This window comes from Dermacentor silvarum, chromosome 7 (genome assembly GCF_013339745.2).
Source record: "Dermacentor silvarum isolate Dsil-2018 chromosome 7, BIME_Dsil_1.4, whole genome shotgun sequence".
Taxonomy (NCBI): Eukaryota; Metazoa; Arthropoda; class Arachnida; order Ixodida; family Ixodidae; genus Dermacentor; species Dermacentor silvarum.
This window is the reverse complement of record NC_051160.1, coordinates 135,300,287-135,327,455: the sequence shown is the minus strand read 5'-3', so window position 1 is coordinate 135,327,455 and position 27,169 is coordinate 135,300,287. Positions and strand designations below refer to the sequence as shown.

Here is a 27,169-nt window from a genome sequence, read left to right as displayed (position 1 = left end):
TCGCACCCCCCATAGGAGGAGTGAGAGGGAAGGGGAAAAGCGTGAGGGGTGGGAGAGGGGAGAAGAGAGGATGTTACCTATGAGGGGCTGCAGAAAAGTATCGTCTTTCGACGTCATTTGCAGCGAAGCTGGCAGATATGCGGCCAATTTTTACCTGCTCTTTTGCGCGTTTCATTCTTTCTCGGTTTACTGACTGCCATCGAGCAAACTCGGGCAAAACTCTTTCGAACGAGAAACTCAGCGCATCCTAGTTCATGCTGAAGCGCAGGTGAACATAATTATCCAGTGGGCCCCGCCAACTGCGGCCAACGAAAACCGATGTGTGCTAGAGCGGGCTGCATCCATGTTAAGTATGTCTAGGTCCATTCCGTACTGTTCTGTGAGTTGCCTGGCTCTGGCGTCGCGATGTGCTCGGTGATAAAAGGTATTCATATTTTTGCGTATAGGCGCGGTGTTGAGTTCCGTTCGGATGTTGGCTGAAAAAGGCACGAGCTTATTATCGTTGTATTGCAGGCGCATTTGATACCCTAAGCCACGTACGACCTCCCTACCTTTGCGCGTGAGGCTGAGTCTTTCTCGTTGCGAGATGAGGACCACGGCCCTCAGATCCTCAAAGGTGTTGCAGATCTCTAAGGCTAGAATCGGGTCCGTGGGTGTTCCTCATGGACTACTTTTCACCAACTCCCCCTCCCCAGTTCTAAAGGTGTGTGTGTGGGGGGGGGGGAGGGGGGGAGCAAGTGCGCCCGCGGTAGATAGGCCTATGGCAAGGTATTCAAGCAAGGGAAGCATCCGAATAGGAAGTCTATATGGTATGTCACTTCCGGAAAGTAATAATTGCGGCGTTTATTTCAGTTTCGGTATGAAAAACATCAATTTTTGGGAGCGTTTCTTGAAGCACTCACTCGTATTTCAAGCGTTAAAATTTTCTCAGAGCGCTACGATATGTCTGCGTTATCTTCAATAATTTTCTTACGTGGCTCAGAATTTTTTTCACTTAGCCATTAAACTACCTTTCCCAGAATTCACCATTAAAGCACGTTACGGAGGAGAGCAGCGTAATAGGGGGGAGAGTCATCATGCCCGGTATTTCAGAATTTGTTTTGCACCAAAAGAAAGTGACTTTCGCGTGTAAATTTATGCACTTGTGTCTTCTTTTATCAGAGCGGTGAGTCAGTCGTTCCAGTTTGTTTTCAACTGAGTATATGTTATAAACGCTGAAGCAAAGCACATACAAAAAATATGCAGCTGGCGGTGTTGAGCCTGGTCTCGTTCACGGCATTCAGGGCAAGGTATTGAAAGCGCGGCTGTGCAAATGGGACATTAAACGTCAGATAGGCTGGAAAAATATGCATTGCACTTCTGTTTACTTCTGTCTGAAAAGCAGTCTTCTATGCTCATCTAAAGCTGTAGCAAATAGTTAAACACAGGTGCAACGGTGCTTTGAATAAGGTGCTTTCCACTGGCTATGTGGCAATTCTAGGGCTACCACAGTAAGTATAAATGTATCGAGCATTTCGCCTGCACTGTGGCTCTGATATGATAGTTTTATGAAGTATTTCTTATGAATGCAGAGTTTATTTGCTATACCAGGACCGATAAAACATACAGAGGTAACAATTTTGCATATAAAGTTTTGTATTTAACGTTCCCTTTTAATTCCTTTCAAATACTATACAAAAATATAATGTCAATGGCAACCATAATGAAAGATTACGTAATAAATGTTGAGCAAATTCATTTAATTAACAGAAACACAGTCTTACCGTTAAAATTAAGTATGTCTGATGTTTTCGATAACCGACGTGAGGTATAAAATTGTTTGAGAATTTGTAAGCCACTGTTTTGAGAGATTATTGCACGTATATTTGGCCTCTCGTCAACGATGAGTGCGGCTCCACAAATTCGTGATGCAAAGTGTTGATGGCATTTAAAAAATTACATACCTACAAAGTGGTCTATGTTGTATGAAGTGTGTTTTAGCAGCAAGTTTATTAAAGTGCCATCTTCCTGCGGTACAGTTTCAACTTAATTGGGTTCACTTAGCTACCGTGCGACCAACAATGACAACGAGATCGAACGCGCAGAATTATTTCCGGACGTTCGCAGTACGGTAGCTAATCAGGTTGAGTCATAGATACCCTAATTAGCAGCATTTTGCAATTTAATTTGGCTATGTAGACACTTTGCGCAGAGAAAATATAATGTTAGCACAGTCAGTTTCAGAATCAACATCTCTACATAATTACATTCATATGCAGCTCTGTAAAATGAAATTGTGTAGCACATCATGTTGGATTCACACAACGGGGGGTGTCACCAGATTGAGTCCACAGGCAGCCATGACGTGGCACAGCGGCAACGAATGTCTCCGCTAGCAGATTGTCTGCGGCTTTCTCGTGTGCGGCGTGATTCGGTGGCGTTGAGCTGCAACGTATTCATCCGCTGGCTGAACTAGCAATCCGACCCGTCGTGTGAAACTGTAAACGGCAATGTGTCTGTACTGCCAAACTGCGATTTCTGAAGGCGCATTATCCTAAACAGTTTGTTACGTAGCAAGAAAGCTCCAATTTGTTTGCATATCGGAAATCCAGTGAGACAATCGCGTAGTTGGAAACACCATCTTCCAAGCTCTGCTGAGCCGGCATTGCTGTTTTGAATAACCGGCGCTACCTTTTAACGAGGTCGCTTGGTGCAGGGTTGTAAACAGCCTTACGAGTGAGTACGTAGTATCGGAGATAAAACAGGCAGTCCCCTACTGCGATTGGAATTCGCCTTAACTGAATAGACAGAAAATCCTGTGCAACTCTCTGTGCCGTTGCACCATGCATCGGGAATTACCTGCGGTGTTATTGTGTGCCTTTTCAAATGCTCCATATTGCCAAACTTGCCATCTCGTTAGCTGTGATTGGCTGAGAGAGCGGCTGCGGCCTCTCCGATTGGTTGAAATGGCCGTTACTGCCTAATTTTAAAGTGTGGTGGAATTCAAGTGCGCTCTGAATACAGCCACTGGTGTAACGGTCGGCACACAATAGCAAACTTTTGAAACATTCCTTCCGGTGACAATCGTCCGACAACGTTCTTATATATACTATAACGGCTTACATCCCTGAACACAAATCGGCCAGGTGGAGCCTTGGTTTGTCGATAGAGCTATATATCATGGCAGGCCGCGCAAATTTGAAACCAGTCGTATGCGTCAGCGCCTACACAGAGCCAGCTAGCTACGGCTGTGATCAGCAAGTCATTTCGTGACATGTACGCTGGTGTCAGTCGGAATTGAAGTGGTTCTTGACGTAATGAGCGTCTGTAATGATTTTCACAATAAAGACGAGACGACGGGGCTCTCTTAGTGAGTGCTTGTTAATAAGGAAGTAATGGTGGGCACGATAAACATTCTTGTAAAATAGAATATATCACGACTGTTCTGAAAATTTCTAAAGTGCCTTAAGGCGATGTATATAGGTAGCAGCTTTTCCCGTATGCAATTGCTATTTGAACGTTCAGTTAAAATATTTAAATTTTTGGAATCAACGTTTTAAAACTGCAGTCTGATTATCAGGCATTACATAGTGGGCGACTGCGTAATATATTGGACCACCTCTGGTTCTTTATTGGACAAATACATCTATTAGTCTGCCTGAAAAGGCTAAGAAATATATTCATAAATAAAACAATGAAAATCTACATGGGTGTTTTTTTCTTTCCCGGCCCATCGAAATGCGGCCTGGACATGCTGCCGATCACTGCAACGCGACAGTCACTCGCCTACCTGGGTGGCTGCTAGGCGTTGAGCGTCGCACACGATTCTAAAAATGAATAAAGGACAGAAAATAAGTGGCGCCTACAGCAATATGCATCCACCATAAAAGGTAGTCGGAGCATAGAGCGCATTGTGGCACAATGGTCGGCAAGACTGTTATTTTTTATTTAAACGATGCCCTCGAGAACAGAGTCCCATAGCTACTTTGAGAACTCGCAAATTACGATTAATAGCAGTCCATCAAAGGGCGGCAACATTAGGTACCATGTTGAACAGTGAAGCAGTATACCCAGCTTTGACACCGTTATGATGATCACCGTTATGATTTGACACCGTTATGATGATAAGATTATACACAAATAGAGCACACACTTCACGTAGATTTGCTCGGTTTATCGCAGATTGCTCACTAACATGCAGAATATTATAACGTCGAAGCCTTGATAACCTTCATAGGGACATGACATCCAGTCGCCTGGGGACGCCTGTCAGCCATAGGCCTTGTATTATCGTTCACATGATATTGATGTCTATAAGAAAACGAAAACTGACAATGCGGTCAGTGATGCGGAATAAGCGGTAGGTTGAGCGGCCATGGTTGTCCGCGGTAGTGCTAGTGAGGATCGGTCGTGAGGCTTGACTCAGGGCCACGACCTCAGAGAATTGTATCTACGCCCAGTACAAGGAAAACCGCCAACATCAAATGCCACTTTTACGATGAAGAAGTTGCAAGACTTCTCCAAATAGGTGCCATCGGAAAGGTGATGTAGAGACGCGAGTGAGCCAGGCCTCTGGCCAGAACTCCATGACTGTCTATGCCAACTTCTCTGAGGCACTGCGGGATAATGAATTTCGGATGTAGAGAAGTCGCTTGCAACGTTAATAGCATCAAGTTTGTTATCAATTGTCTCGTGGGAAGCTTAGACTGCGTATTCTAATGGGCTTTGACAAGGGTAATTTGTAAGTTTTCCAGAACATGTTGAAAGAGCAACTCCCGCAAAGTGGTCGCATTCAGGCAAGCTGCCTTGTGCACAAGTGGATGTTGATATGAACCGAAGAATAGCGTAGGATATCTGTAGTCTGGCTTGACGTCGTACCGAAGACGTGCTGTGTACTGTGCCACTTGATGTGAGGTGCCCCGGAAGAGCTTTCATTCTTGTATGCGGAGACTCAAGGGCTGCGGCTAGAATGTGATGGACCTCGGCCGTACCATGTAATAGAAATTCTCTGAGAAGCAGCCAGTATTTTGAAAAATTCGAGGTGATGCGACTCCTACAGAACTTGTTTTCGCCTTGGGTAACGTTAAAGCCGTGTTCTCAGTTTATATCTGCACTGGAATGATCTTAGCTGTTGCTCCGACAACATTAGCGGGAGGCATAGTGTGAACTCCCGCCAAAGTGTTATCAGAGGTTGTTTGCGTCTTTGGTTTCTAAGGAATGAGTGATCGCACGCGTCCGAAGACGGGTCACCACTAACAATTAGCTACTAGGCACCGTTTAAAGCCGCCTTCAATTGACCCAGCGGTGGACCAAGAAGTAAGGGATCATTTTATGCTGTAGCTCATCCAGGCTTGCTGAAATTTGGGCGCTTGACTGGTCTGGAAGAAAAAACGGGTACCACAAATGGGGGGGGGGGGGCATATGCCCACTTCTGCGGACACATGACTACAACTTCCCTCTAAATTCAAATAGTAGTGAGGTTCTTGTTTTAAAGTATACACGGGAAAAGCAGTGCTATCATTTTTTCGCCAAGCGCTCATGGTTTGCCTCCAGAGCTTGTACGTCTTTCGGTCGTGGTTTCTTTCAAAGTTTACTTTACACAACAGCGGCCTTCTTTACAGCGTTTGCCGCACGGGTGCCCTTCTCTTTCTTCTTATTTCACATTCGCTTCTGCGTTTCACATTTCACACTACACATGTACGGCAAATATTACCTAGACAGGTGAACTCCTGTATAGTCCGAATTTCAACTCCTACCGCTATCATAATATATGCACCACCACTAAGTGTAATGCCGCCATCGGATCTAAATTCTTCCAGCTAAGATTACCGCCACTACCATGATTCAGCCTTAAGAGTTAACAGTTTTTCGTGAAGACCTCTTGCCTGCGGTGCTGTGGAAGATGGAAATTATCGGCATGTACTAGTATATTCACCGACGTCAACGGAGCTCTGTGTATGACCGTTGAACACCAGAGATAAATAGTTGATGGCAATGCGGGTCATGGCAAGGATAAAGCTGTGGCTTGTAAACATTTGGTTTGCGTTTTAAGCGGCGGACAAAAATAGTATGGTGCCCGTCACCCTGTTGCGAGCTGTAGAGCCGGTGCCTGATTCTGTGGTTTTGTCATAAACCTTCAAGGTATATATTTATTGCATACACAATGCTGCTGAGTTAATACAGAGAATTGACATGAAAACTCGTAATCTGCGCAGACACTGCGCATTGGTGAAGCGAATATCTTAGCGCTCACGACTTAAAAAAATGCGCGAATATTGGTCTAATTGCTCTCTTTTAGGGTAAACCAGTCTGCCTATATTTCGGTGGTGTTGAGGAGCATCTGTGCCATCTTGATTGCTTAGATTGTTGTAAAAGGGCGGCTGCTCTACATTTCGTTCGTCACCTCAAGTACAGAAAGTAGGCTTGCTTTAGTAATTAAAAATAGGCATCTTTGTAGAGTGCTCAACACTGAACTGCAAGTAAACGAAAAGCACGCTAGTAGATTTTATAAATTCCCACAATAAAATTGAGTTTATAATATTTATTGTGTTTCGTCGTTGATCTATGAAAGACACGAAAGGGCCAGTTCCGACCAGGGAAAAGACGCCTTGGTTTATTCAGTGCTCGTATTTAAAGTTAATAAGGGAAAGAGTGTTGAAGAGTACAGAGGAGAACAGAAGAGTACAGAGTGTGCGCGGCGATAAGGGCCGGCGTCTAGTTAATTCTGACAGGCTTTGATTACCATATCGATACAATTGTACTTCATGGCAGATCATGTACAGGGTGTAAGTATTCACCGATCCTCTTCAATCCAACTGTCAGATTTTTAGGAATGTACTACGATGAGAAAACGTCCGGGTGTGTAGCCGTGGAACACGTAGTTAAGCGTCTCTGGCAGCTATCTGCCCAATTATATCCAATAATGCACAACAGTTTCGTTTATCGGCATAAAACTGTATTAAAAGCGTGGGCGAACGTAACTTGCGGTGCAGTATTACTGTGTAAAGAACTTCCTCTAAGTCACGAGCTCAACCAATAGACAATGTTTTACAGAGGTTGTCGGGGAACCTATTGTATGGCACAAACTGATGGCTTAGACACCATTTCAAAAAATGATAGCTGCTGAGTTGATTAATTACGTAATTTGTTCGTGCCAATAGTGGTTCTTAGGAATTATTCTTCCTGTTTATTCATACATTTAAAATAAAAACCGCGAGCTTTAACGATTATATACCGTTAGACTCTTCATAAAATATATTCACATATAGAAAACGATGCCGATTTTTATGAACCCCTTTCTGTTACTTAGTTGTCTGTTGAAATGATGTGTTTTCAGTCTCTGAAACAATTTAAGTCCGCTCAGAAGTCTTGGTTACAGATTAGTGCATAATACTAATTTAATGCTTCGCTACATCTCTATTTTGTAACGACTCTAAATTTTATTGCTGTTCTTTGTTTAAGTTCTGAATTTTTAATGTTGCACTGATTTGTTTCTGTGAATTTGTTCGATCTTTCATTTAATTTAGAATAATCTGATTTCGGTTGTGTCTGATATGGCTTCTTGTGTTATTTCAATCACGTAGGTTCGGTTCTTATTTTTTAATACTTTTATTTATTATTTCTTTTTCTCAGTCATTTTTTAAAAACGTACTTCTTTTTTTATTCCGTCTTTCTGTTACCTTGTGTATGTGCTGAGTAGGCACTGCTGGGAGAGCCGTGTCCATTCCACAAGCGATTTAAGCTTCCACTGGCAGGGAGACCACTATGTATTTTCATGTGATAAAGCGTGTATACGTTGTGTGTATGTACATACCTGTGTGTACGTATGTCAGCCTTCCTCTCAGACAGTCGGCACTAATTTTAAAAGACAGATGACATTCAAATGCTTACTGATAGTTTACTCTCCTGCTTGTTGTCACTATTTTAGTGTGCTAGCAGTTTAGTGATTGAAATTGGGTTTGCCTTGTCCATCTATCATTCTGTAACGCTGACGATGACACAAACATTTTTGTCGTCATCACGGCCACCTCGCCAATCCCCAGCGGCGAAGAAAAAAAAACTCTACAGTGGTGACTTGAACCCAGGATACTGAAACAGTGTACCTTTGAGAAAGAGGTGCTCCGACCAGAACTATATCTCCAACACTGGACATTGAATGCAAATTTTGCGCGGCGCGCAAACTGTTGACGTGGTGGCGCTTGTGCGTGTATTTATTTCGACGGCCGACAAGTAGTATTGGAGTGGACAAGGATGACGATGTGCATCGCATAGAAGTAGCGATGCAACAGTGCGGGGCCTATCCATCCATTAAACACACCTTGTGGGAATGCCCTGCAAATGCCACCTTCAACAAGACGATACTTTTCAAATTACCACACAACAAGCGTTCTGGCAGCTTGGAGGAGTGGACCACTACCCCAGGAACGTTTGAAAAGCTATGGTGGCCGCTTCTGGTGCAGCACGTCAATAACGTGCTGGGCCAGGAGGCATTAACCCACCAGAATGCCCGGACTTGGGCTTTAGTTCCTTTGGTGCTAATAAATAATATTTCTCTCTCTCTCTCCGTAAATAATTCATTTCTAGCGTGATTCACTTTAATCAGAAGCTGATGTTTCAGCTTGGTAAGTGCTTGTAAAAAGTGTGGTAAGTGCTTGGTAAGTGCTATGCTAACACAAAATTGTGAAGTGTTGTTTCTCACAGTCAGATTTATTTAAGCTCTTGGTTAGCCTGCGTTGTGTGGAAAAAAAGCTGCGCCTGGCGATGATGTCACCGCGCGTTGCCTAGCAACCACCTCGTGCAGCGGCATGTGCTTCGCCTCCTTTCCGTGCCGTGCACATATTGCCTTGAAATGGGTCATTAAGAAGAGGGAAGGAGAGCGTGCGCGCGGCGCGGGCTATGGTCGGGCGGGAGAGGGAAAATGAGAGCTTGATAGAGTTAGAAAGAAATTGTAGGAGCTACAATGAGGCAACGCGCAGAGCTGCTACCGACGCCGTTCGCGTTTCTTTGTGTTGGCGCTTAACGCGCCTGCTTACGTGACTGCCGCCGGCGCCTTTGGCGGCGGCTCGGCAGGTCACCAGCCAGGCCCCGGCAAGTGTGGAGACGCAGCTTGGCCGTGACGTCACCGGGGAGATAATGCTCGGAGCTGCCGCGACGGCGGCACAACTCTCGTTGCCTTTGTGGCGAGTACATGTAGCCTTGACGTGGGATGACCAAAAAAGATCTGGACACCCGAAGAAGAAGCCGCTCATCTTGAAGCGCGGCCAAGCGAGAAGCTGCGCGTCAGCGGCGAGCCGATTCGGAATACCGTGCCTAGCAGCACTTAGCATTTCCTGCATAACTTAGCGAGCCTAGCAAAACCTGGAAGAAACAAGGTCGATCACCAGCTCCGCTGTTTACTCGAGCCTTGCACCACTAGTGCAAGCTACCCACATTTTTTAAAACCATTATATCTTGCAACTTATATCTTGCATTGTTACTATTATTATTAAAACTATTATTAAACAAATTATATCTTGCAATTTGTTATGGGTATTGGGAAGGTTCTCTCACATTTTTTTGTGCTCCTATTGTCAATCAATAGGTGCAAGTTTCGGTATTAACATATTGAGTCATCATCTGGACGGTTACATTTTTAGGAACTCACTATAGTGAGGGAGCGCTTATTATAAGCATAACACCAAAGTGACGGGGTAAAGGCCGCCGACGCACAGACTGGGTAATAGTCAACCTCTTTGTCTGTTTTCATGGTGCCGCTAAAAATGTTAGGCTCATGAATGTGGGAATCGTGCCTTCAAATCGCGTCCTCAGGAAATTTTTTACAGCGCATCTCTTAATACCCTGTTCCTACAGCTAGCGTCGGCGGCGTAACCGAGGAAACGAGCACAACAGCGAAGGATGAAAGAGAAAAGCGTAGTGCCAACGAATGCTACAGGGTGACGTCAGCATACCACGCGAAGTCCGTTCCGTGCTTCGCCTTTATATTTCACTGATTTTCATCGGCTAGCAAATGCGCGACGCGTCTGCATCTATCAGATCTTTCTCAAACGCTGTCGATGGTTCTGTCCGTAGGTTGTTGTCACGAAAGTTTTTTGTAATCTGATTGTATGCGCGAAGCGAATTGTGTTGGGCTTTATGGAAGCGACGCGGGCACCAGCGATTAATCTGGAACCTTCGACGAGTCATGTATAAAAGCCCACGCGCTGGACGGGTAGATAAAATTTTCGACGACCGCCGACTTTGCTCGCCGCTATCACTGTGCTTGATTCTTACGTGCCGCACGAGACAGATGACCCGCGCCAGCCAATAAATAGCGAAATGCAAATACGTCTAGAGCTGCACTCAAAGTTCGCATTAGGGAGTATCGTAATCATGGGTGAATTTTTTCAAACGTTGCTGCATAATTTTTTTTCGTCTTTTGACTGTTGCCGTGCCGGTTATTTTGTTCTTATACTTTAACGCCACGCCTGACACTGTGGGTTCCAGCAAGGAGGGCGAAGCGCACTGTGACATAGCACAGAGGCTGCTGTAGGGACCTTAGGTAGATGCCACTTCAGCGGCCGCAGACCAATGAATAATGACTCGTTACTACGTTGTTACCATGGGCCTCGTTCAGACGGGTCCCAAACCACTGACTACCGAAATTATGTCCACATAACATGCGTTTAAACAATAAGGCGCCCAGTTTCTTTGGCAACTACACGCTAAGTCGGTACACATTCTATGGAATAATATGACGCGTCCCCTTACCATAGTGAGTACCTACTCGTTATTCGCGGTACTCATTGGAGCTGTGCTGTATTTCCGGTTAATTCTTTCCAAAAAACCATGTTTATTATGGCTAATTCTTGGATCTGCACTAATTGTTGCACTAAATGTTGGCCGACAAACAGAAGATCAAGTGCAGTACTACCAGGGGCAGATTCGCGCATAAGTTGTTAAACTTTGTGGGAAAGCATAATAGCCAGCACGCCATCACATAATCATGAGTATCGATAAGGAAGGTTGGCCGAGCATATCGAGGGCAAATTGGAGTCCCCTGTGATTAGTACGTTTTTCTTACGTGTTCTTGTTTTTCTTACGTTTTCCTCGTTCGCTTTCGTCATCCGATCTGCTCGTTCACTGGGTTACGAGGGACAGTGCCAACGCTGGCCGCTGGAACAAGCACCTGAGAGCTGTGTGAATGAGTGAGTGAATAAGCGCGTGAGTGAGTGAGTGCGTGCGTGAGTGAGTGAATGAGTTAGTGAGCGAGTGAGTGAGTGAGTGAGGGAATGAGTGAGATAACTTCATTGGGAACCCAGCGATATGAAGGCCCGAGCCTGGGGCTGCCTAGATGTCCACTGGATCGCTGGACTGCCCTAAGTTGGTCTTTGAGTTCTGAGCTGAGCAGCGCTGCCGACCACCGCACCCGCCGATTTTCAGGGGAGACTGCACGTTTATCTTGATATATTTTACATCCCCATCCCCCGAAGAGCTGTGCATAAAAAAATATTCTGTTGATCCGGCTTTTCAATGGCGAGCTTATAGGATCAACAATTTGGTAGACGACCGAGCCTACAAGGTATCTTTTTTTTGTGATGTCTGCACACTACCACAATTGCGTTGTACTGCACGTTAAAGAACGCCAGGTGCTCAAAATAATCCAGAGCCCGCCACTACGGCGTGCGTCATAATCAGAACTATTCTTGGCACACTAAACCCCAGAAAGAAGAACACCACCACCATGAGAACTTCTTTCTTGTTTGAGTATCTGATAATACCGTGTGATGACATCATCATCGTCCACCTAGTCAGCGTGCCACGTCTCGGTGTTAGTTCACATGATTGGAGCCTAGGAAAGCTAAACGGATTCCAGGTTTCTATTTTTAAATGTGTTCTTGCATTGAAATAGACATAGCGGAACTGAGGTGTCTTTAGTGCTTTTATTGAAACACCAGTTTTCAGTACCCATCGTCTTTCTCTCTTGAATGAGATGCATTATCCTAAACGAAAAATGTTGCCAACTGTCACTTGGACGTCAACGAGCGAAGCTTTCGTGATTTTGTGTAAGATTGAGCGATTTGCCAGAATGACTCACGTTTTCAAATGTCGTCTGCGCAATCTGCGTTTTCCAAACGTACCGGTGATTATTTAGGCTGCTTGCTTTTTCGCTGACTGCTTCTTGTCCCACATTGGGCCATGTCAAGAATCCTTTCGGTTCAATGAATGACGTGTCATAGACCGACACGTAATGCCTATGTCATCCTTGAACTACTCATTATTAACTTTTCGTTCGTAATTCTGACTCAGATTCATTGCTACTATCCAGAACACCAAAAACTGTCAATTAGAACGACGGCTTCTATTTTACAGGTTCACAAGCGTTGCCTGGCGCGGTTGAAGAAGCTTTTGCGAATTTGTAAAGGTAAAATTCAAGGTTATAATTTCGCGTACTCTCATTTATACCTCACTCATACTAGCTCCGACACTTGTTACAGTTAGAAAGTTGTATCACTCGTTTTGTTGCTCAAGCAATTATTTAGGTCAGCAGCGTCTGATAACGTGTGTTCTCAGACCTTCCAAAATAGTCTGAAACAATTCATCAACGGATGGTCGCGGGATCACTTCAACATCGCCGCAAACGACAAAGTTGCATGACGAAAGACTATGCGCCAGCGTTAAAGAATAAATTTCGAGGGCACGGCAGAACAACCAGAAAATGTCATCATTTGTAATTGTAGATACGAAACTAACCTGTACAACAAAAAGCGAGCGCATTGCGAGCATTGTACCTGCAGTGCTTGTGCTGTGCCTACGACCGAACTTCGGGAAGCCACGCTTCCCGAAGCTTGGCTTTTAGACTGAACGCGGCCGATGACGTCAAGAAACCAGTCAAAACTGGAAACTCGGTGACGCAGCTGTTCAGAGGGGCCGGGGTTATTCTATGGCTGCATACTTTCAGGTCCCGGTCACAGAATTCTCTAGAATAATTACAAAAGTTTAATCTGACGCTGCAATCTTTCAGCCACCAAGGGAATGATGGTAAGCAAATGGATGTGTCTGATCTTAGAAACTGCGACTTCAGACGTTCTTGTGGCTCCGTTAATCACTCTTTTGCTGCTTTCAACGGCGTAAATTCCAAAGAGCTTCAGACTTGTTTTGTTAAAGGAGAGGAAATAATAGTCTGCGAACACGCCAAATCACTGGTAATTAGAGTGATTACGCTTGTCGATGCGTCCGCGGTGTCATGCTTTCCATATTGGCATTCTGTGCAAGAGGTAATGTGTTCGAATCCTACCGTCGGCCAATTCGAATAGCGTTTATTTAATACTTATAAAGCAGTACTTTCTTGAAAATGATAAGTAAGAAAAGTCACGAAGCTGTTTGAAGCCAGAAGTACGAAGTGTAGTCATATGCGTATACCAACAATCATTCCCATGCTGGCAACAGCAGCCTTGCGTGCTGCTCCCCTTGATCCTGGCGCCAAAGGTCCCTGTAGTTCCTCTATGAGGTTGCATGACATCGATGCAGGAAAAGCAGGCACTCGTGAGCAGCAGCAGAGCCTGCACAACAAAAAGAATGCCACATCATGACCGATGTGCTGCCATTGCTTGTACCATGCCCTCTCATTGAACGAGGCTTCTTGTTTATATTGGCGGAAATAAGAACAAATTATGAGCAATGTGTCGGTCAAGTTAAAGGTGTGCGGGGTAACTACCGCCTTTGGGATATTCTACGTGCGCCAGCACTATAGGCGACGATGTGCGTGTGTTTTGTAAGAAGCGCAAAGTTTGGCTAGTTGCATTGGCATTACTACAAAGGACACAAATAATAAATTTAACGCAAACAGGGGGAGCGCTACGGTTAATCATTGAATGGGCATATTGTGTGTGTATCCAATACAGCTTCTTCAAAATTTAATATTTTTAGCAACCTTCTGGAGAGTGTTACATGGCAGTGTCGAATATATTTTCCAATATTCGCAGGGAACTCTTCGGACCACGATCGTAATATTTAGCGGCACTTGGGGGAATTTGAGAAGTAATCTGTATCGAACGTTTATCGTTTCTGCCCTACTTAGGAGCACGACAAGTAAATAGTGAACCTTTGTTTATTCGGTATTTTCATGCAGTAGCGAGTTTTCCTAATGTTTCCCCTCTGCTCCTCAGGGAATAAAACACGACAATTTGTTTATTTTGCTAAAGTTAGACAAAAACATCTTTTTTACCTGAAAACAAAGTGAAGGATGAAATATATCATATAGCTCGTCCGAATTTCCAAACGTTTGGCACATCTGGCTGCCTTACTGCAATTGAGTCTAAACTTGCACAAATATTGTAGAGTGCCTCTCCCCTCGGCATCATGAGCTGTATAACACTGAAAAATCATGCAGACGAAAATTTACCCTGCGCGGCTGAATGAAATTGAGAAACTAAATGCTTCAAGATCATGTGGCCTTCCGACTACACATCTTTTGAAAAATATAGTGAAGGCACACTTCCGCGCAACTACGCGTGACAACGTATTTTGAGGATAGATTACCTAATAAACAATAAAACTTTATCGCTTGTGAGTGAGTAAACACACCTAACGCTGACACCGCAGAATAACACACCGCATGACCTACTTGCTAGGCAGCAGCGGTGCCTTATTCTACAGTCTTTTGCATAAAGCTGTGTCATTAATTCAGCGATCTGTTTTTTTTAATGCGCAGCGCCTGCGGAAGTTTCACAATGGTATTGACCGTGTTTCTGCTCACGTGGATCAGCGCTGCTCTGTTGTGGCTCGTTCGGAAGCTTTGGTTGGGAAATCGCTCACTGCCTCATGGCGCGGAACTCCCACCTATGCCACCGGCAAAGTCCATACTGGGTCACGTGGAGTTAAACGACCAAGACTTCCATCGCACGAAAGCTCTTGAGTGGGCCAGATCGTATGGACCAATCTACAGGTAACAACTTTTTTTTTGGTTTGTTGTCATTCTTATGGAGACGCCAGGCGAATGTCTGCCGTCATCGTACCCTGTCGGAGTCAGCGTCGCGTGATGCTGTGTATAACTTGCAAGTGCGATAAGATCGCAGTCGCGCGCCGTATGCTTTGGTATGGCGGAAAGCATGGAAGGGTGAGCGGAGAAGAATGGCGGCTTGTTGCGGAGTGCCCTTTCGAGCGCGTAAGAAAGCGAAGACGGTGCTCTACGGGTTCCTGCGCACGCAATGGGAGAGCAGGAGATGTGCGCGCGCGATTTGTCAGATGTGTCCATGCTTCCTGTGGGCGAGTGTGACCGTCATTATTAATTTAGGGAGCATGCGAATGTTTTCGGCAGTTTAAGCAGCTTGTAAAACCAATAATCCTAATTCGTATAGCAGTCTAATAATTGCAAATATTGGTTTCCCTTTCGGGTGAAATTGCAACCTTTCTTTTATAATTCGGGGTTCAACGTGCCAAAACTACGTTATGATTATTCATCTGGCACGCCGTAGTGTGGATTTATTGGCGTCAGCGAAAAAATGCAATGAGTATTTGTCGTCCAGCCCGTGTACGCCCTGTGGGTAGTACTGGGAAATTTCAATGTCAAAGAGCCATGTAAGTTCATTGCACCAACTCTTCCATTCGTGTAAAGCGTCCAGTGGCAACTGTTGTTCTCAGTGAACACCTTTTCTCCGAAGGTTCTGAAAAGATACCTTCATCCTTATTGTAAAAGGAGTCTGCATACCGAGAGGGTCGTATAGGCGAGAGGTCGTCTGTAGCATGAACCGCTTGGTACCAGCGGTTGAACAAACTCTACAGCGTTTCCCAGACTAAACGACAGTACGTCGGTGTCAGGATGCCACACCAATCCCAGGACTTTTGGTACTCCTGTCAGTTGTCCGAGAGGTAACTCCGGAGGTTGCGTCGATTGTGTGCCAAGCACGCGTTTGTCGTTCGAGGCCGACGTGTGCAGCTTCACCGAGGCACATGCGAATATCTCGGTGGCTTCTGACCGCAGCTTGGACGCGTCTTCAACGGAGTCCGCTCCTGCTAAAATGTCGTCAACATATATGGAACCCCACAGTCTTTTTGTAGTTTCGGTGTAAGCATGCAGGTGACGCTTGATCAAGATGATGACGGATGGTCGCCGCCAAAAGAAAGGGACTACAGGTCGTGCGAATCATACTCTGGTCACACGCCAGATGCGGACGGTAGACAACGGTCGATCTGGCTTGGGTGATTTCTCCAACCGCAGGTAGAGCAAAGCGTCTCGGTCTCTGCTGGTGATGCTTATTTGCAGAAACGCTTTTTCGATGACTGCTACTGAAGCAATGCAATGTTTTCTAAAGTGAAGTAGCAGCCCTATAAGATCGGCCTTGAGGTTTCGTCTGGCGCACAGGCTGTCGTTGAGCGAGAGCTCTCCTTTTTAACGCGAAAGCGTTAAGGGCCCTGTGTAGCAGAAAATCCGGCGTTGGTGTCGGCGTCGCTGTCGGCGTCAGCGCCGGCGTCCGCGACCGCGAAATTAATCCCCAGCCACCCATGCCCTCCGAATATATTTAGGTACATGTATATGTTAAGCCTTCTTATATGACATGCGGTATATGCGGGTTATATTGCCACACCATTCGATCATTAATGTTGCTCATACCTTGTCTTGCATTCTTGGCAAAGCTATTCCTCGGAATTTAGAGAAGGACAATCCACAAACAAATGTCATGAAACAAAACACCCACAGCGCATGTCTATTATGTTAAATCTTCTCAAACTGAAGCATTAAAAGTACGAAACAAAAACGGAAACCTGAAAATTATGGAATTTTGAGCGCAGCTGTGCACAATCTCCGGGATCGCCCCACGCTAGAGGCCGTTTCTACCAATAAGCTCGCCTTCGTGCATATCGTTCGCCGCCAGTGTTTCCCAATAACCATTACGGTTGCAGGAGCTGCAGTTGTCGGGAAGCGAGAGAACCAGTCAGGGATCTTTGAATGCTGTCGCGTTTCCCTTTTAAAAGCGAAGCTTAAGCGTTCTGCAAATTTTCATGTGAAGAAGCACCGAAGACCACCTTTACTCTTGAGGTACGGTCCTCGCGGATTACTACATAGTGTGGCATGTAATACACTGGGTTTTCTGTATTATCGCCACTGACCTTCTCGTCTACACCATCGTTAGCGTATTTGCGTGTGGCAACATCATATTCTTGCAGAAGCTAAGGGCATCAGCAATGTTTTCGAAGAAGTCGACGGCGACGTATGGTTGAGTTATTCATAAATCTGACGTATACGGTATTTGAGCTTCGGGGACGTCGCGGTGGCTCGATCACTATAGTCTCAACCCAATCAAACTCTGCTTCAGCTTCCGCGGTAGACCGCAGAGGAACGTTGTCCTAGTCAATTGCCCTCAAGTGTGTGTAAAGATGATTGAGATGTTCGCTAAGGATGCAAAGCTGCTCTTCCGTTCCTCTGCCTTAGCTAAGCGTTGATTTTATGTCGGTAATTAACCGCGTTAGCTGCGATCTCTCGGCTTTGCGTTTGAGCTTGAGCGCTTCCATGCTTTGACTCCTCGGTGAGCAGCCAAAGGTCGGTACGATGAATCGGTAGGCAGGAAAGCGATCACCTTGGTACCGTCGATGTGGTTCGCTGTTCCGATGAGTTTCGGCACCACTTGAAAGAATCAAGCCTCCCGTTGCATAGAAAAAGAGGTTTATTAAGAATAAAGCGTGAAACGACTCCGTGGGTAGCTGCTGTTGCGCGTGGTCCGAAGCACGAGAGAGCTTCGTCCACTTCCTCGTCGCTCTTTTTCCAACAAAATCATTATATATCCCATTACGCGAAAATCCGTCTGCGTGACCAAAAGATAGTACCAAAAATTGCCGATTCCGCAAAGAGTAAGAACACGTCAAAAATCCTACGATTAACGTCACATTCCTCATTGAGGTTCTGTAATGAAACTCCACAAATAGCCTTGAAAATGAAGTTTTGTACAATGCGGTGAGGGTAGGAATCGAACCCGCACCCTCCTGTGCGTGAGACGAACACGCTATACCCGTACCCCACGGCGGCTTTTTTTTTTCATGGCATTGATTGCGAACATAAAACGTACATGCGCAAGGTATTTTCACTGTGGCCAAAACAGATGTGTACTCGTGGCTATCACTGTTTTGGCCCTGCCCTACGGCGGCTCCACGGTTACCAAAAATGTGCCTAATGCGTGCTTCATTGCACACGCCGCGTCTAAGCCATGTCGCTGACTGAAGGTGTTGCCTAGTGTGAGCGTCATTGGGCGCGTGATGGCACGGACAATGCGGACGAGGTGGCGCCAGGTCATGAAAGTACAAAATGAGCGCGTTCGTGGCATTCCGATGTAGAGCACTGCATGGGCCGATTTTGTCAGCCCGGACCCGGCCCGGGCCCGTTTTTACATTGGACTGCCCGCCCGAGCCAGACCAAAAGATTTATGGCGAGACCCGAGCCCGGCCCGCGCCCGAAAATAATCTGCGTTACCCGCCCGGCCCGGCCCGCCACCCCTTTAACTTACGCCCGAGCCCGTCCCGAGCCCGGCTGGAAACCGGCCCAAACCCGACCAGAGACCGAAAAAGATCACCGAGCAGCATTAAAAAAATTAAGAAGAGAATGAAAGTAATTTATTCTTAAGGCATAAATACATGTCATATGCAATTATGGACACCAATTGAGCGGTCTGAACGCAAATACGAGCGCGCGACGTAGTACGAATCACTCTGCCGAGCAGTATCGCCAGCCGTTTCCCGCGGCGCGACCTTGATGCAGCCCAATCCACTTCTCTCGCAGCGCCGCCACAGTATTTTTTCCACGTCGGGCGCCTTACCGCAAAGCATGAGCTGCCCCAGCCGCTCCCCCCACTCAACCGTATTCTAGTTAGAGCACTGCACGGGCCGATTTTTGCGGCCCGGGCCCGTCCCTGTGCACGTTTTTACATTGGGCGGCCCGCCCGAGCCCGATCAAAACTTTTATGGCGAGACCCGGGCCCGGCCCGGGCCCGGAAATAATCTACGTTACCCGCCCGGCCCGGCCCGCCACCCCTTTACCTTAAGCCCGAGCCCGGCCCGAGCCCGACTCGAAACCGGCCCGAACCCGGCCCGAGACCGAAAAATACATGCTTTTCAGAGTTGATAAGCCCGAGAATAACTCGCAGAAAGCGCGAGCCCGGCCCGGGCCCGCGTCAAAAAACCCGAGCCCGGCCCGGGCCCGGGTCAAAAAGCACACGCCGTGCCCGAGCCCAGCCCGAGCCCGTGAAAAAACTGCAGAAACCCGGCCTGGCCCGGCCCACGGGCCGGGCCGGGCCCGGGCTTTCGGGTAAGCCCGAGCCCGTGCAGTGCTCTAATTCTAGTACACCATAGCCGAAGCGCAGCCATGACCGGCCGTGAGCGCAGCGCATAGATGTATAGTAAATGGAGAAAGAAAGCTTCTCGTTCCTCCATGGTGCAGCGTAATGCACTGCTGCTAGGCGGCCGGTCGAGAAAAAGCGTGCAATGATTTAGGTACCCCGTGCCATATTTCAGCAGCGTGACGAATTATTTTACCAGTCATCGCTTTACCAATTCGCCTTTGAAGAATCAGCAAGTCGCGAACGCGCTTGCACCACGCTGAAAGCATTAATTACATTGATTTAGGTAACGAATACAATGGCATCCTTTGGTTTGAGGGGACTTCGGTCTTTCTGGACTTTTACATTCAGTTCAAACAGCGCAAAATACGACGGAAGAAGAAAAGGGAAGTACCCAGGAGTGTAGCACTGCTAGCTTCCAGCTGCGCCGCGGCAACAGGTTTTTCAGAGCCCAGACGCGCGATGATAACTCGCTGCACGTTACATGTGCACCAACAGGAAGTCCCAGCCCGGCCCGGGCCCGCGTCAAAAAGCACATGCAGTGCCCGAGCCCGGCCCGAGGTCGTGAAAAAACTACCCTACCCGGCCCGGCCCACGGGCCGGGCGGGTCCCTGGCTTTCGGGTAAGCCCGAGCCCGTGCAGTGCTCTAGCACGGGCTTGGAATCCGATGTCTACAAACGGCATAAGGCTTTCGCATTCCATCACGTAAGCAGCCTCAAGTGTCGGAGCCGAAACATCTTTTTTTTTTCATTATATTGCATTTAGTTGTGATTGACCCTTGTAGAAATAAAAGTGTTACTCTCCGCTTACAGTGTTCCGACGTCGGAAACCATTACGTGTAGTGCTAACCGATTGAAACACCATACTCGGAGCACATGGCCGCCGGTTCTTCTCGCGCTTCCGGTAGACGCTGGGGAACCCGAGTTTCTGCATTGTATTGTGCTACGAAAGCGTTAGCCTTTGTGACGCATTATGAGTGCATATGGCCCCGCAGCAGTCACCTAGCGCTCTTCGATTGCGCAAGAAGCGGCAACTGCCATGATGTCATCTTACAGCGTTTCAATAGCTGAGCACTGTACTTTAGAAAACGTGGTGCTCGTCTTTTTGGGGGTTTGAACTAAATTACATGCATAGCGAGAGCTGAAAAATATAATTGGGATTGATATTGATAAGGGAAATTTATAACGCGATCCTTTCGACGCGAGATTGTCACCAACGACAGTGATTTGTTAGTAACAATTGAGCGGCTTTATGAAAATAATGATGACTAGGTGCAATAAATGTGGCCTTTATCTGCCTTAATATTGTTGCAGGAAGAAAGCAGGCCCACGAGTGTAGAAGGATGTATATTTACAAACGAAGAAATATGGCGTTCAGGCAACGGCCAGAGACTTCGTCTTCCTCTCGTTCGCGTCACCTTCTTCTTTCCCTTCACCGTAACATCACCCTCCCGGTGGGGTTAGCTCCGTCCCGGTGCAGGTTATGGAGCGTCGCTTAATGGGGAGACATAGGGCTTGAGCCTGGCGACGTGAACAACATCGCTGGTGACGTTGGGAGACACTGAAGGCTGACCGACTGGGGCGATCTCGTATGTCACGTCGGACAGTTGTCGTAATATCTGGTATGGACCAGAATAACGGGAAAGGAGTTTTTCCGACAAGCCGACTCGACGTGAAGGCGTCCAGAGAAGGACAAGGGAACCAGGTGAAAAATGGTGGTCTCGGTGCCGAAGGTCGTAGCGTCGTTTTTGAGAAGCTTGCGAGACTGTGAGGCGATGACGGGCGACCTCTCGGGCCTGGGCGGCTAAGGCAATAGCATCGCGAGCGTAACCAGTGCTGGGTGATTGTACTGCGGAAGGTAGCAACGTGTCGAAGGGCAAGGTGGGGTCGCGGCCATACAAAAGGTAAAATGGGGAGAATCCGGCAGTATCGTGACGGGACGAGTTGTATGCGAAAGTGATTTACGGTAAAGCGACGTCCCAGTCGCGGTGATCGTCGGAAACGTACAGGGCCAGCATTTCGGTTAGTGTGCGATTGAGTCGTTCGGTGAGGCCGTTCGTTTGAGGGTGGTATGCGGTAGCGAGCTGGTGTTCTGTAGAACAGGAGCGGAGCAGATCATCGACGACCTTCGAGAGAAAGTAGCGGCCGCGATCCGTGAGTAACTGGTGAGGGACGCCGTGGTGCAGGATAACGTCGTATAGTAGGAAGTCGGCGACATCTGTAGCGCAGCTGGTTGGCATCGCTCGTGTAATGGCATATCTCGTGGCATAATCTGTTGCTACAGCAATCCATTTGTTTCCTTTCATAGAAATAGGAAAGGGGCCAAGGAGGTCGAGGCCCACACGGAAGAAGGGCTCTGTAGGGATAGCAATTGGTTGAAGCAAAGCAGCAGAAAGCATAGCAGGCGTCTTGCGGCGCTGACACAGGTCGCAAGAAGTGACATAACGGCGCACAGAGCGATAAATGCCGGGCCAGAAGAAGCGGCGCCGCAGGCGGTCGTAAGTACGAGTGATGCCCAGATGTCCAGCAGTAGGAGCGTCGTGAAGTTGCTGGAGCACGGCCAGTCGAAGGTGCTTTGGAACGACTAGGAGCAGCTCCGGGCCATCAGGACGAACACTACGACGGTATAAAGTTCCATCGCGCAAGGTGAACATCCGCAGAGATGGGTCATTAGGCGAGGAGCTTAGGCGTTCCATAAGTGTTCGAAGAACAGGATCTTGGCGTTGCTCGTCGCCAATATGGAGAAAGCCGGAGAGAGACAGAATACTGATGTCCGAGTCTGCATCGGTATCGTCCGGTTGACCCACGGGATTGCGGGACAGGCAGTCAGCGTCTTTATGCAGGCGCCCTGACTTATACGTAATAGAAAATGTATATTCTTGTAGACGCAATGCCCAACGTGCAAGTCGTCCTTTTGGGTCCTTCAAAGAGGAGAGCCAGCAGAGGGCGTGATGATCGGTTACGACGCAGAAGCTCCGACCGAAAAGGTACGGCCGAAATTTCGCGACCGCCCATACGAGCGCGAGGCATTCCCTCTCAGTGATGGAGTAATTTCGCTCGGGCGTGGAAAGAAGGCGGCTGGCGTAAGCGATGACACGGTCGTGGCCCTGTTGACGTTGAGCGAGGACAGCGCCGATGCCATAACCACTCGCGTCAGTTCGTACTTCAGTAGGCGCAGAAGGGTCAAAGTGTGACAGAATCGGGGAGGTTTTAAGCCGCTCGATCAGGGTAGAGAAGGCTTGCTCCTGTAGTGGGCCCCAAGAGAAAGAGGCATCTTTCTTAAGAAGGTCAGTGAGAGGGCGAGCGATGTCGGCAAATTGTTTCACAAATCGCCGGAAATAAGAGCATAAGCCCAGAAAACTACGGACATCGTTTGTTGAACAAGGTACCGGAAAATTGCGCACAGCGTGGACTTTCTGTGGATCAGGTTGGATTCCGGCGGCGTTTACGAGATGGCCGAGCATGGTAATTTCACGGCGACCGAAATGGCACTTGGAGGAGTTTAGCTGAAGGCCAGCCCTGCGAAACACGGAGAGTATGGTCGTGAGGCGCCTCAGGTGGCTCTCAAAGTTCGACGAAAACACAATCACATCGTCGAGGTAACAGAGGCATGTAGACCACTTCAAGCCGCGCAGCAGAGAGTCCATCATGCGCTCGAATGTAGCTGGCGCATTGCATAATCCAAAGGGCATGACTTTAAATTGGTACAGACCGTCCGGTGTGACGAAGGCGGTTTTCTCGCGGTCCATCTCGTCGACGCTAATCTGCTAATAGCCGGAGCGGAGGTCAATTGATGAAAAGTATTGGGATCCGTGAAGGCAGTCAAGAGCGTCGTCAATGCGAGGCAGGGGATAAACATCCTTCTTTGTTATCTTGTTGAGGTGACGATAGTCAACGCAGAAGCGCCACGAGTTGTCTTTTTTCTTTACTAAGACAACCGGTGATGCCCACGGGCTACTGGAAGGTTCAATGATGTCCTTGTCCATCATCTTGTCGACCTCTTTCTGGATTATGGCCCTTTCTGTTGCGGAGACACGATATGGCCGCCTATGAATGGGGCTGGCGTCACCGGTGTTGATGCGATGCGTGACAACAGATGTCTGACCAAGTGGACGGTCGTCCAAATCAAAGATATCCCGATAAGATGACAGGAGGTGACGAAGAGCTGTTCTTTGCTCGGAAGGAAGGTCAGGGGCGATCATCTTACAAACATCGTCCGCAGGCGTCGAGCACGAAGGAATGGGTGACAAAGGTGCGTTGGTACTCAGGAAGGATTCGGAGGCCAAAGAAGAAATCTCAAATTCATCCAAAGGAGTGATAAGTGCGACGGCAATGCCGTGTGGCAGCACATGCGTCGAAAATCCAAAATTGTGGATGGGCACCCGAGCGCAGTTTTCGAGGATCCGGATTAAGGTGCTCGGTAGGGCAATATTTCGTGACAAAACCACGTCAGTAAGCGGAGACACGACGTACTCGCCATCAGGTACGGGAGGACAGGGCGTCATGAGGACATTGGTAGCCGCCTGTGGAGACAGCCGTGCAAACTCAGCAGAACATAAGCGGGGTGAAGCACAAGTTGTTGCGTCTGCGTCGGCAGGAAGCGGCAGATCCAGCTGTACAACACCTGCGGAGCAGTCAATTTGGGCAGAGTGTTTCGAAAGGAAGTCGAGGCCGAGAATTAGGTCGTGTGGACAGTGCTCGAGGACGATAAATAAAACAACGCTATAATGGCCCGCAATGGTCACACGTGCTGTGCACATTCCAAGAACAGGTGAAGTACTCCCATCGGCGACTCGCACAGTGCACGGTACGGCGGGAGTCAGAACCTTTTTGAGCCTTCGGCGGAGAGCAGCGCTCATAACTGAAAGCTGCGCTCCTGTGTCAACGAGAGATGTGACAGGAACACCATCAACTTCAATGTCCAGTAGGTTTCCACGTGTAGGCAGGGTCAACAGAGGATTTGTGGGCCGGGTCGGAGTTGCAGCTTCACCTCCGGGAGCTGCACCGCCTAGTTTCCCGAAGGGAAGCGACCGGTTGCAGATGGGGACGAAGAGCGGTGAACGAGAGGCGAACGGGACCGACGGCCTTGCGGAGACGGGGAGCGGCTGGATCTTGGTGGAGCACTGTCGGCGTTGATGTTCCGAGGCGGCGTGTAGGGCGAGAAAGTGCGATTGTCTGGTACATGGCGGTAGTGACTCGGAGACGACCACCGAGGAGACGACGTCCAGCGATTACGGCAATGACGGGCGATGTGTCCAATACCGGAACAATTAAAACAGATGGGTCTGTCATCCGGTGTGCGCCAGTCAGCGGGGTTGCGGCGGAGTGGCGGGAAGCTTTGCGTCTGGGAGCGAGCGGCCGGAGAAATCTGGTAGGTGTTCGTATGGCGGACCGAGCAGAGAGATGGAATGCCCAAACTCGCTATTTCTTCCCGAACGACCGCTTGTATAAGCGAGATAGCGGGCACACTTTCCCGACAGTCGGAACGAATTGGAGCCGGAGCCATGGCCTCAAGCTCACGGCGAACGATACGCGTTAGATCTTCTGATCCTGTCGGCTGAACGAACCGCGGCGGGTCTGCGCACGAGGATGTCGCGGCGGTATTGGGCAGCCTGTCGAAATGTTGAGGGACGCGGCGGCCTTTCGCTTGTTCGAAGCGCCGGCACTCCTTTATAATTGCATCCACAGTGGCACAATCCTTACACATCAGGAGATTGAAGGCGTCGTCTGCAATACCTTTTAGTATGTGACCAATCTTGTCCGCCTCGGTCATGGTGTTGTCAGCCTTGCGGCAGAGAGCCAGCACATCCTGTATGTACACGACATAGGATTCTGTGGACGCCTGAGCGCGGCATGCAAGTTCCTTTTTTGCTGCCAACTGACGACCGACAGGTCTGCCAAACAGGTCACGCATTTTTTCTTTGCAGACATCCCAGCTTGTTAGGTCAGCTTCATGCGTATCGTACTATTGCTTCGCAGTTCCTTTTAGATAAAACATGAGGTTTGCTAGCATCATTGTTGGACCCCACCTGTTGTTGTCGCACACTCGTTCGTACATCGCAAGCCAGTCCTCGACGTCGGTGTTGTCCGTGCCACAAAATGTCCCCGGGTCCCGCAGATGAGTGAGGATGACCGTTGGCGTGGACTGCTGAGGCGTTGTCGGTTGTGTCGGTTGATCTGCCATTGTGGCGGAAGGTAGATGACGTCCACTGCGAAGTTCCGTGATTGTACCCAGCACCTTGCACCAAAATGTTGCAGGAAGAAAGCAGGCCCACGAGTGTAGAAGGATGTATATTTACAAGCGAAGAAATATGGCGTTCAGGCAACGGCCAGAGACTTCGTCTTCCTCTCGTTCGCGTCACCTTCTTCTTTCCCTTCACCGTAACATCATATATTAAAGTAACTTAAATTTCGTTTAGCCGTTTACGGACTGGTGTAGCGACGAAAGGTAAATGGCGATGCAGAGCTAGACCAACGCTCCAAGGTTTCGCATTACACGTGTAATTTCTTAGATAACGGCATTACAGACAACGTCTGACCAGATAGCTAATGAGCAATAGATGCGATACAAGAAAACATACAAAAAATATAAGTAGCCATCTCTTGTAAAATTGCTGGACGCCTGCCAGTGCAATGATAGCCACAAAACGGGTTGATCAGCACATTCTAACTTCAACAAGAAAGACAAGAAAAACAAGTACAATAAAAAAGAACTACATTAGCACGCTAGGATCTATCTAAAGTTCAAAAGTAACGCAACTTTCAGTTTGTTTCATCGACAGAAGTGGTGCCAACAAGGCACACATATGGACACATCCACGTGAGGCCACTTCTTTCTGTAAAGCTTTAGAAGAGCAGAAGCTTGCCGAGGAGCGTACCACGAAGCGGCATAGGAAGTGCAACTAGGCTGTACGTTAACAAGTTTTGCAATTGCTTTCTTTCAGGTTAAGACTAAATTTTACGAGCGTGATTGTGCTCAACGATGTGCGAAGCATCAGGATGATTCTGAACAGAACCCAGGTGCTTAATCGGGCACATGGCGTTGTGCAAGGCATTGACCAGTACGTGGGTGAGTGTGTTGAAATTGAAGTGTTTGCATTTAACTCAAAAAAGACGCGAGACCGTACTCATGTGATGGCTCGACCAAGAGACGGTGGCCGAATCTCGTAGTCTTTCAGTATTTGAATGTATTGAGACCTCTGAAAAAGCTGTGCAGTCTGCAGAGATGAAAACACTCTAATGTGCCTTCGTTCTAGAGTTTTCAAGTGTCGTACTGAAAATTTTTGGTAGGACGGGGGCAGATGGCACAAAACAGCGCTGTGGAAGACTATGCGGAATCCAGCATTGGTGAATTTTTCGCATGGCCTACTGAAATACGACTCTATATTAGTACCGCCAATTCAAGTTGCAGTGTCTCTTCCAACAGTAGCATGACATGCGCCCGAACCTAGGAGGGTAATCAAGAAACCATGAAAGAACCTATGAACACCACGAACCGAGAAGGATGGAACATGGTAACAATTAAATTGTGCATTGTGTTTTACGTGCCGCGACCAAGATATGACTATGGGAGCCACTGTAGTGGGTGACTCCGCAATAAATTTCACTACCAGGGGTTCTATGTCCTATACACTAGCAATGATGTATTCCGCTCCACTGAACTGCATTCTCCGCGGCGGGGATCGAATCCGACACCTTCTGCTCAGCAGCACCTGCCATAGCCGCAGAGCTTCGGCAACGGGTGAAAGGAAAGTGATAAGTCCAATGTTAAGGCAATGGAAGGTTATCCTTTACATATGTTATCATAAATTTGTTATCAATCACAGAGTAGGCGCGGGTATCTGATATTACAGCAGAGATCACGAAAAAGTACTAGTGTCGACCATGTCG

The 27,169-nt window shown here is 47.7% G+C and overlaps 2 protein-coding genes across 6 annotated transcripts in view; both read left to right on the top strand.

The window, feature by feature from the left end:
- Nucleotides 1-1,360: 1,360 nt before the first annotated feature.
- The window catches only part of LOC119458469 (cytochrome P450 2B19-like), a 261,264-nt gene continuing 235,455 nt past the window's right edge, over nucleotides 1,361-27,169 (top strand). For all 4 annotated transcript variants that reach the window (XM_049671229.1, XM_049671230.1, XM_049671231.1 and 1 more), the window contains exons 1-4: nucleotides 1,361-1,490; nucleotides 12,328-12,379; nucleotides 14,669-14,902; nucleotides 26,224-26,348. In XM_049671229.1, the coding sequence (XP_049527186.1) occupies nucleotides 14,688-14,902; nucleotides 26,224-26,348 (340 nt within the window). In that variant the 5' untranslated portion in view covers nucleotides 1,361-1,490; nucleotides 12,328-12,379; nucleotides 14,669-14,687. The remainder of the gene's footprint in view (nucleotides 1,491-12,327; nucleotides 12,380-14,668; nucleotides 14,903-26,223; nucleotides 26,349-27,169) is intronic.
- Nucleotides 1,370-27,169, top strand: part of LOC119458466 (cytochrome P450 2C15-like) — a 419,645-nt gene continuing 393,845 nt past the window's right edge. Inside the window, exon 1 of one of the 2 annotated variants that reach the window (XM_049671223.1) lies at nucleotides 1,370-1,427. The gene's annotated coding sequence lies outside the window, so the exon portion shown is untranslated. The remainder of the gene's footprint in view (nucleotides 1,428-27,169) is intronic. The other variant, XM_049671227.1, reaches the window with a different exon arrangement.